The following is a 10,967-nucleotide window of genomic DNA, read 5'->3' on the forward strand; positions in this document are numbered from 1 at the left end:
GGTTTGTATATATTTGCAGTCGGAGATTTGCTTTCTGAGATTTGTTACATTAGCTGTAAATTACTATTATGATCTATAGCATCTGCAAAAACACATGACAAATGCTGCTCAAGCAACATGTAGCTTACATTTCTAATTAAAAGTAGTAGCCTTTAGGAGATAAGCAGCTGCATGCTGCTGAAATATGTCATCATATCTGGTCAATCAGTAATGCCTGCTTGATAAATTAGTTTCTAGTTTATCCTTCACCTCTGATGGCTTAGCTCAGGATGTTCCTGAAACTGTTAAAAATGTATTTATTTGAAGATAAATATTGTTGGACAGAAACACACACATCTCTCTTTAATAGTCAAAGTTGAACTCTGACCTTGTTCTGCAGCCTTGAGTTTTGTCTCCTCTATTCGATCAAGATCCCTCTGACGAGCCTCCTGTAGCTGCTTCTCCTCCTTTTCTGCATCATACTTTATACCTGGAATCAAATGACATGCCACAAAAATATTATATTAAATATAAAGAGAGGGAAACAAGCGTTATCTTACATGTCACCAAAACTGGGATTAATTAGAGGGAGGTGTATATTGGGCACAAGTAGGCAATATGCCTGTTGAAATACTTCTGTTTACTAAAACATAAGCTGGCTGTGGAATTTATTAATGTGAACAAATAACGAGTGGCATTTTATTATCAAGGTTTACATATTTTTAGATGGTTTAACTATTATTGATCTCTTATTACAGCAAGAAATCGACACAGCATTTAGCAGAATTCTCTCTTGTAAGGCTGCTCCTAAAAACAGAAGAAAAAAATCAATCAAGTATCTCAAATCTGCCATTTGAGATACTCGATTATGAAAATGATGCAACTTTTTCACAGTTTGACAAAGACAATACCGAAATTATTGATAGAGGAAATTATATTTAAAAGAGGGATATAATAATTTATTTAAAAATCTCTTTTTTTAAAGGAGGATAAAGAAGTTAGACATCTTGGATTAAGTTTTGGAAGTGACATGAGCTTCAATTGACACATACATTAAATATTGACACATGCACAATATTACTAATGTTGAGAGCATGCTTTGCAAAGGCAAGGCAAGACAAGACAAATGTATTTTCACAGAACTAGTCATACATACAGTAATTTAAAGTAATTTACAAGAAATGAAGGCAAAGAAACAAAAGAATCACTTATTGTGTCATTTAACCTGGATCAATGCATTGATGTCTTAAGATATCTATCGACTCTACGGCTGAATTTCAACACAAGGAGAGAGAGCATTACTCCAACAATTAAATCCTTCCACTAGCTTCCTGTATTGTGAAGTAATTTAAATATTTTATGACTTGTTTTCAAATGTCTTCATGTCTGCTGCTTACTTCTAACACTTTTAAAATTCACTTTTTACTTTTTTTTTTTAAAATAGTTTTTTTATTTCTCTGCTTTTTCCCCTTCTGTAATATACATATTTGGTTCATAAAGGACTTCTCTGTTAATTGTTGCTGATTGCACCTTACATTTGTTGAATTTTATTTATTTTTGCCTTTGAAAAACTACTAGTGAAAAGATGTTTTACTACCACTAATAATAATATTTTTGATCAAAATGTAAAGCATTATGTTATGCCTTAACTGTGTTTTGATGCCAGTACTTAGACAGCGATCATACTTGCTGTGGGGACGATTAGCAGATAGACTCCATCTAGCGTGGCCTCCACTGACTGGTTGTAGATGTCCGTCCATGGAATTTTTAACTCGAGACGTCCTTTCAACAAAAAACACCAAATAAGAAAATGCTCATCTAAAAAAACAGCATCGCACAGAGGTAGTAAATTTACCTATGTGACCAGCTCTCACTTTAAAAGGGAGATCAAGTTGACTCTGCAAAAAGAAATAGAAAAGTCCAATTATACTCAAAGAAATCATCAGCTTCAGAGCGTAACACTCGGCAAGTTATATTTAGCTCACCAAGGCATTTTCCTTTATTTCAAGATTTTTCAGCACAGCATCACCTATAATGACAGAAATATTTTACATACAGACACAACAAACTACTGTTTGATATTAGGCTCACATATGTAGCATTTAATCACTGTTCACTGCTCTCGTCCAATACTAACTGTGGAGCACAACCCCTCACAAAACACATGCCTTTAAAAACAGATATTTGCATCCACTGAGTAAGAATACATAAATATTATTAACCGTCTGGCATGAAATCAGTCTCACATTTTATTATTAATAAGATTATTTACTGAATGCCAAAATAACAACAATATTTCTACTTTCTTGAAAATTGTCTACACTTAATTAGTATTTGGTCAAATTTCCTTTAATAGGATTTTATGTCAAACGTTGAGGGTATTCGTTCACAAGTTTCTCACATCATTTAACTTTCTGGCAGATACCTTAAAATGTTGCATAGATATTTACACATAATATCTCTGCTGATGATGCCATCTAGTTTAGGAATTGCACCTACACAGCATGATACTGCCATCCCCATATGTCAAAGTTGGAAAGGTGTTCTCAGCCTTTCTACATTCATTATAGCAGAGGTCCACAACTCCTCAGTGCCGCTGTCCTCCAACACACCTGGATTAAATGATCTGGCTTTACAAAACTTAATGACATACCAAGGATGTAATTCAGGTGTAGCTAATGGTGTTTATAGTCAGATGTAATTGTTTGAACAGATTAGACGAAGCACAGTCATTCAGCTGGAGATCCACAATTTTACAGTTCTTGCATAAATTCTTTTGATTTTTACACAATGTCTCACAAGAACAAAGTGTTTAAGATACATCCACAGATGTGCCTCAAAGGTTCTGATTTAATCTGCAATGACAAGCTTTCAAACTAATGGCAACATCACCTGGGCTTGTCAAGTGGGTTAAAGGCACAGTAACTTTAGAGTAGGTACATTTCCGACGTTCAAAAAAAGAATTTTAAAAATCTCTTTCACTATTTTAACATTTAGCAGGTAAAAGTACTTCTAGTTACTGAATTTTACCTCACATAAACAGGAAAGGTTTAGCCTGATTTCAGGTCAGATAATGGAAAAACAATTATATCTGTTTACAAAGCTTATCTAAATATCTTGTTTCATCTCTACATGCAGTCTGCAATAGAGGATGTAGACTGCCAACTTGGAAAGTAGAAAATATTCAAAAATAATTAAAAACAACAATGTACCGATAAATCAACTGCAAATACATATTCTAACCGTCATGTGTCCGACACATTGTAGTGTTACCGACAGGTTCTTGGTAACACTATGAAAATACTCGGAATAAACCTGAGGCAAGTCTTAACCTGGTTCCAAAACAGGGCGGAACCATGAACTGATCCGTTCCCAGAAACTTTAAAGACCAAAGGTAAATATAACCCCAATTAAATAAAATAACAAGAGACAATGTCTGCAGTAAAAACATACAGGTGCATTTTCTTTCATCAAAATCACCCAGCGGTTCTAATAAACTAATGAGAGACATTTAGAGAAAGGAAAGTGACACTGACAGCTGGGAGAGTCTTCCTGCACACAGGACTGGTGTGGCGAACGTTCATTAGCATGTAGCATGCTAGCATGGAAAGGTGTTCTGATGAAAGACAAACACAAGTTCGGTTACCTCCCCATATGCCAAGCTTCAGCTGCGAGCTGTCAAGGTTCACAACGTAGTCCCCTAAAAAACGGTTGAGGACGTCAACGACCACACTTTCAAAGACCATTTTGACGCTGTTTTCATCTGTGTTTCATCATGTTTACATATAGTGTACTTCTTAAAGCTGACTCAACGTCAGTTTCAGACGTCCATCAAGGATGTGGTTACGTCACGCCGTAACTGCCGACGGAGAACATTTTATGGCAGGTTGTTGTAGCATATAATTAAAGACACCCAATTTTGATGACTTGAGGCTATCGAAGGGGCTTTAATTGTTCATATAACCGAAAAATCGATGCTATGATTTATACTATATGATTTGCACTTTCTCATGTCAGGAATACTTTTTTGTTCCATTTATTGCAAAAAAATATGATCTACAAGAAGCTAGAGCTTCTTGTAGATCAAGAATTATATGGTAAAATATATTGCCATACACTCACAAATCTTAATGATTGAAATATAGAGGGGAAGAAGTAACGTGAAAAAAGACTTACAACATTAACATCTTACTCCTTATCTTTATTAATAATATAAAACAAAGCAAACATCACTCATACATTTTCTGCAATCAAGCTCCAACACAGCTTCAACTTTCAGTGTCTGGTAGTTGTTTTGTTTTACTGTCTGTTTTGTTTTGACAGATTAAATAGCAAAACAAAAAACTCATGCCAAATCCTGCCAGCAGTGATAATAAGTAAGTTTATACTTGAGAAGAGTAGTGATGCTCTGAAGAACCATTTGACAACTGTACTACATCGAATGTGTTATATACTGTTGAATTACTCACGTTTACACATTTACTAAAGAAATTAGGAAAAAAACAACATAACATCACCAAGATAGAAAACAAGTTCAGTGAGTTAACATTTTTGTTGTTTTCACCTAAAATACAACTGTGCCACATTGTGCTTACATCAGTTGGTTTTTAAAAAATCCTCTATTTAATTATTGTCCAAGTAGCTTCCTTTTTTAGGTTACTGTCCCCATTCCTACATTCACTTTGATACCGCCTACCTGAGATGCTAATACAGCTAAGAGTGGCTAAAAATGAATAATGGTGACAAAGTGCAATCACAGTGTGATCATAGAAAAAAAATATTGTTTTTACTAAACTTATAAGATTCAGATCCACTCTTACACCCGATCCTCAGAGGACACCAGCTTGGATAGAGGTTTGCAGATCATCCCGATCACTGTTCCCCTCCTCAGAGCTCCCGCTGCAGTTTTATCCACCACTTTTACCTGGAGCTGCAGCTCCATCAGATCCTTGTGGCTCAGCTCTGTGAAGTAGAAATCTTCATTGAACACGGGTCGACGGCAGTTCCTGATGGTGGCGCTCTCCTGGCGCTGCAGCTTCCCCGGCATCAGGCACAAACTCACAGCACAGTTCAGAGTTTGTCGTTCACTTCCATCCAGCAAGCCCTCCATAGACACCACACGCACTCTGACAGTGAAAAAGATTGAGGAAGCACCATTGGAGAATGTGCTGTGCTCAGTGGAGAGGCGAACTCGACCGTGGCCCTGCAAAGGAAGGATGTGTTCATGCTGAAGTCTCTCCTGGCAGTGGAGCAGGTCCACTTGATGGAGAACAGGTGGGGACAGGGTGGGTGAATTTTTATCACTGGTTAGCTGTCTGCAGGAAGAAGTTGGTAAACTTAAACCTAATTTCTTTGGTTTCTTGCTTTTCTCCATGCTATCAATCAGCGAAGGGCAGGATACGGTTTCTTTAAGACACCGGCTTCTGGATGGGACGCTGCTGAGTGATTTGGCACTGGAAGGCGTTTCAGCTTCCACGCTTGCTGCTTCTGAGAAGCTTTTGGATACAAAGAGTGGGAAAAACCCTGAAAAAGTTTTTTTCAATGGGGCTGTCTCCTTTACTTGACTGGGTTTTGTGGCAGAGATGCGTCTTTCGAACACATATACAGGCCGTTTTGAATGGAACAAAGACTCTTTCCTTCTAGTGTTGGGACTCTCATAAATCCCAGCCAGACCGTAACACTCTGCAGAGAATGGCAAAGGTTTCCTTGGAGCCTTCTGAGGCACTAAAGGATCTTCACTCTTTTCCTTCATATCCTTCATTTTAGCTTGGAAAGACGGCCCGCACTTTCGTGTCTGCTGATGGCTGTCCTGCTGAAGTTGGGGCATCTCAGTTTCTAGCATCAGCTGTCTCTTGAAAAGCCGTGGAGGTAGGCAGAACTCAGGAATGTTGTCTGGAGTAATGATGTTCGTGTGAAGTTTCTGTGAGAGGCTGGCCTTTGTGGAGAAAAAAGCATCTTCATTGTTTTTTCCAATGTAACGATTCAGTTCCAGAGGAATGCTCTCCATGTTCTCTCTGAGCTTCCCAAGGACCCACATAGCTGACTGCCGGCTTCTCACTCAAACGACTACCTATAAAACAAACAAAAAGTATGTAATTTAGGCAACATCACAGAAATCTTTGTTCATATGTTTTCCAATAAATCCAATACATATTTTTCTCCCACCTGTGATGTTGAGATGTGCCCTTCGCTGAGATCTGAATGCTCTGACGCATGGGATAGGTTTTAAAGGTTAGTATGAGTTAGTGAGTCACTGGTCTCCCTGCCCCCGCATGGATTAGAAAATGTTGCGCAGGCATACACCCCCAAATACGCTTCGCAGGGTCTGTCTGTGTGTGAATCTGGGTGGGTGTCACATCAGATCAGATGCATTGAAGGGCAGTTTGCTGTGATGTCAGCTCTCTGAATTATATTTCTTTTCAGATCACTGGTTCAATGTGCTTTGAAGGATGAAGATGAGTCACAAAGTGCAAAAATGCTATATAGGTATTAAATTTCTGTCATATATATGAACTGAATGTTATGATAGAGTGCTTTGCTCCACAAAGTGGATTGAAAACAGGCTCCATGTGTTTAGTAGAAAACATTAAAGAATTCAAAACAAAACCGGAGATTGAAGTAATCATTAAATCTGTTGAATTGTTCCTAATTTTCTCATGTTACAAACTTTGATATATTTAGTTTAGATTTTGTGACAGACCAATAGAAAGCTGTGCTTACTTGCACACTATGTTGTTAAACTTTTTTTTTCCTTTGCTTCATTTAGAGCTGGAAGTTTTGGGGGGAATGTTTCTTGCTTCGCAAATCTAAAAACTGAAAGCTGTACTTATTCTCCTTTCCAAAATGGTTTGAGCTCAGATTTTACTTTAGTCTTGACTTTGACTGGACCATTTCAACACATGAATATCTTTCAATCTTAAACCATTCATTTAATTCCTCTGGCTATGATGGTTCATCTGAAACTATGGAATGAGCCTATGGGGTAGGGGTTCATAAGTTTCTTGCTTCTTCCTACTCCTTTTCGAGCATGTTAAGATTATTGTGGTACAAACATATGTGTCTTTTGTATTCCTTGTTCATGTGTGTGATTTTATACTTCTATCATGTTCAAAATGATAGGTATGTTTAGGTATGTTGCCTGGATTCCTAAACATCCAGGCAACATACAACCAGTCTCAGTTTTTTGTATCTTATAGCAGGTGGGTCTTTTTGTATTTTTTCCATGAATGTTCAGATCAGTTTCTTTATACAGCACAGTTTATATACAGAAACATATAGCAAATTAATCCAATAACATACAAAGGGTGGGATGTGTGATGTAATTTCTGTAATACGGGAAAATTATGGGAAAATACTAATACAGGAGCACAGCGGGACAGAGGGGTAAAGTACAGTTTCCTGGCCAAAATGAGAGACAGGTCTGCACCAAAGTTAAGAAGTCTGACTCTACATTGAAGAGGAGAGAGCTTCTCCTCAGCAGTATTCAACATGTGTTGCTTTGGTTATGATGACATACTGTAGATATGAAGCTTTTTTCAGATATCTCAAAGCAGGTATTTGAGTTCAAAGTCAACTCAAATGCCTGTCTTGGGCCAACAGGCAGGTGCCACTGCCTCAAAGAGTGGGTAACCTTTAAACAGCTGGTGATCAGAAACACTGCTGACCTAAAGTCAGTACACAGCGTTGAGTTGATACATATTCCCAGGTAAGTCAAACAGAATAGTGGGAAACAAGATTCATTACTCACAAAAAAATTCAAAAATAGCTAAAGTACTAGACCTACAGAAACCGATACAAACTATTTAGGTTTGTTTGCTTTTATGTCTTAAAGGTTCATTTTTTAAGCTGAAAGTAATTGAAAAAAAATGTAGTGATGACTTTAAAAATCTATTTAATCACAAAATCCACTTCATAGCCTCCAGTAATGAAACTGACTCCTCAAATTTTAAATTCAGTCAAGACATTTTCTCTCAATCAATGGTTTTGGCGCTCACACTAGACTGAATTTATCATCAAATAACAATGCAATAACTGTACATGCATTAGTGTGTAAAATCCACATACACTTTGGATTTTTTATATATTGTGGAAACCTAAAAATAACATGTAAACAAAGTATTACATATATTATGAAAACATAAACTTATGTGCACTAAAAGGTTGGTTAAATTGAACTTCCTTTCTGCAATTGCTTATTTCCACCAGAAGAGGGCACAGAAGGAATGGGTCAATTTCAAGATTTAGGTAATATAAATCTTGAAATATAATGTTTCTGAGGAAATAAATGCAAATATTGAAACTTTTATGATGTGTTAGGTCCGTTTACATTTTGTCATGCTTCTGTATGCAGCAAAATAAAAAACAAAAACATGAATAAAGAAACATACACTAAGAAGTGTTTCACATCACTAAGTTTTTAGTGAAAACAATACCATAAAATCATTTTAATTAATCTTAAGATACATGTCATGGGCGAGAGAGCACATGTCAGAGTGTGTGTAAGACATATGAGGAATATGAAGATGAGGAACACATTCAGTCTTGGACCAGAGAGCACCTTTGGGTCAGGAGGCTTTTTGTGGTACTGAAGATCAACTTTATTACACTAATAAAACCTTGGAGTGCTCTCGCTAATGGAGAGATAAATGATTAGGAGTCAGAAGAAGACCTTGCCTTTAACTGCTGTCAAAGCTGCAATTAACGCTAAAGAGAGAACAGTACAGCCAACACTGCAGTCAAGAGTTAAGGGCTTCCTTTTTAGAACAATAACTTGATGCTTTTTCTAAATTGTATTGAGCTTAACTTGGCATAATCATAATATAAGATATTTCCCTAACTAGTTTACATCATTTCATCAAGACTAATGTGAACCTAAAAAAATTAGTTATGTTTGAAACCATATCTCTTAATTTTTATTTTTGTATTTTTTGCCTGTTGTCTGTCTGCTTACCTCCCAAAGTCCAAAACTATGGATTTTGGGGATGAAGTAATGATCGTAAACATTCACCATATGAGTGAATGTGACACATCATTGGATTGCCAGATAGAGAGGCATATGTAACTCGGAACAAAGCTTTTTCACTATAAAGCAGTGACAATGTGCATTACACCACCACATCCTATGATTTGTATTAAACTCGGTAATGTAAGGCTTGAATACAGCTGCTCTCCCATAGAAACCCATTCAATGAATCTCATTTTATGCTCTTCTTGATATAATCTGGGGGCCACATGAAGTTTTGACGGCTGTAGATATTTACTCTGTGCCTTATCCTCTGCTGACCAGACTCTGTGATTTCCCACAACCTCCCCTGTTGTGACTGACATGTTGTTACTATCAGTCATTTCCACGTTTTGATACCACCAACATGAAATTTATTTTGTCAAAAAGTAATTTCACAACTGGACTTACTGTACAGGTGCTATCTTATCATGGTACCATGGCGGAATTCACTGAACTGCTAGCAGTGACCCGTTCTTTCAGAAACGTTTGTAGAGTCAGGCTGCATGTCTGAATGCTGGATTTGACACATATTGAAGTGTTCAGAACGCCTGGACTCAATGACATGGACAGATGCTTTTGGCAGTATAATGTATCTTTACCGTACATGACACTGTAAAGGAATAATAGCATATCAATCCAATATTACCTTGTGTAATATTCACTGGGTTGAATTTTTAATCTTGAATAATAAACAGAAGTTTGGCCTTTCTGACAAATAGATGCAAACTATATAAATAATATTTTTTCATATGCAGTCACGTTTTCTGTTTACAATTCCAAAGAGAAAACAAAAGTTTTTTGCAGATTTAAATATTTGTGTGTTGATTCTCTTAACTGTCTTCTTAGTAAAACTCAAAATTGAGGCAACTCAAAAAGTTTACATTTTAACATGATGGGTGTGGGTGATGAATCCTAAAAGACTCAAATGTTGCAGTGAGAGTGCTTATGTTATACTTTGGTCTGACAGTAGACTTAAATGAAATTACATCTCTTCTCTCACAGGGCACTTAACCTCTGATGAAACTTCTGCAGCGTTTTTGGCCGCTGCACTCTTCTTCAGAGGACTGTGCTGAAAAAGTGAGGAAGTCAGAGAGGAGAAACAACGGGAAGAAGGCCAGCATGACTGAACCACTGACCTGATTTGATTGATATCAAAAAGTGTAATAATGGCTAATTAGGTGTAATAATTTGGGCCAATAAAGATGGGTGGCAGATTGAGGATGATATGCGCTGCATCAGGAGGACCTTACTCTGAAGTACTTGTCTCTGGTCCGTCCTCAGCCACAGGGATGGATAAATTTTGACCTCGCATAAGTGAATCACTCTGTAATTACAAAGGAGGAAGAGGGATGTGGTTTCTCTAGAGGATAGGTCTTGGTGGAGGAAGGATATTTGAAACTTCTGGAGAGGTCAGAGTTAGAATTAAAAAACAAGAAAAATGAGAGAAGAAAGTTATGGCAGTGTGTGTCCAGAACGACCGATGTGGGGATCTCTCTCCAGCTTGGTGACCTGATGAAGTTTTCCTTAGACACATGTACTGTTCAATTAGTTTGATTATTTAGTAGTTCATTTACTGTATTCTAGAAACTGAGCCAATTGAGTGAAAACTGTTATATGGATTACAATGATGTTTTAAAGCCTTTAGTTCTATTAACTGTGATAATTTTATGCTTACAAGAAATAAAAACAAATTAAACTTTTTAGATCAAAATACTATATCCGACCAATAAATAAAGCATTTTTTGAACAGACATGAGGGCTCAATGAACAGTATGTTTAACATCCCATCAACATCCCATATTTGGTGGTACCATAAATACAGCTTTATTAGAAAATCCTAGAGGCTAAGGTCTGGCCATCAGCTTAAGAAATTAGCTGAAGTCCACTTGGATTATGGGTTATTGAACCACGTCACACTGGGAAGTCCACCTCTGAATGGCTAAAAAATAGCACTAAACTGAGGGTTTTGGGAAGGCATGGTTAA

The 10,967-nt window shown here is 37.0% G+C and overlaps 2 protein-coding genes across 7 annotated transcripts in view; both read right to left on the reverse strand.

Moving 5' to 3' along the window:
• The window catches only part of vps13a (vacuolar protein sorting 13 homolog A), a 45,488-nt gene extending 41,673 nt beyond the window's left edge, over nt 1-3,815 (reverse strand). For all 6 annotated transcript variants that reach the window (XM_032577929.1, XM_032577933.1, XM_032577931.1 and 3 more), the window contains exons 1-5: nt 3,626-3,815; nt 1,965-2,008; nt 1,835-1,877; nt 1,666-1,761; nt 368-469 (exon numbers count right to left, since the gene is read on the reverse strand). In XM_032577929.1, the coding sequence (XP_032433820.1) occupies nt 368-469; nt 1,666-1,761; nt 1,835-1,877; nt 1,965-2,008; nt 3,626-3,725 (385 nt within the window). In that variant the 5' untranslated portion in view covers nt 3,726-3,815. The remainder of the gene's footprint in view (nt 1-367; nt 470-1,665; nt 1,762-1,834; nt 1,878-1,964; nt 2,009-3,625) is intronic.
• A 419-nt stretch (nt 3,816-4,234) lies between these two features.
• Nucleotides 4,235-6,156, reverse strand: LOC116730219 (C2 calcium-dependent domain-containing protein 4C). The gene has a single exon (XM_032579245.1). It carries the CDS (start codon nt 6,014-6,016, stop codon nt 4,796-4,798), a length of 1,221 nt encoding a protein of 406 aa, XP_032435136.1. The 5' UTR covers nt 6,017-6,156; the 3' UTR covers nt 4,235-4,795.
• Between the last annotated feature and the right edge of the window lie 4,811 nt (nt 6,157-10,967).

Source organism: Xiphophorus hellerii, chromosome 12 (assembly GCF_003331165.1).
Source record: "Xiphophorus hellerii strain 12219 chromosome 12, Xiphophorus_hellerii-4.1, whole genome shotgun sequence".
Lineage (NCBI taxonomy): Eukaryota > Metazoa > Chordata > Actinopteri > Cyprinodontiformes > Poeciliidae > Xiphophorus > Xiphophorus hellerii.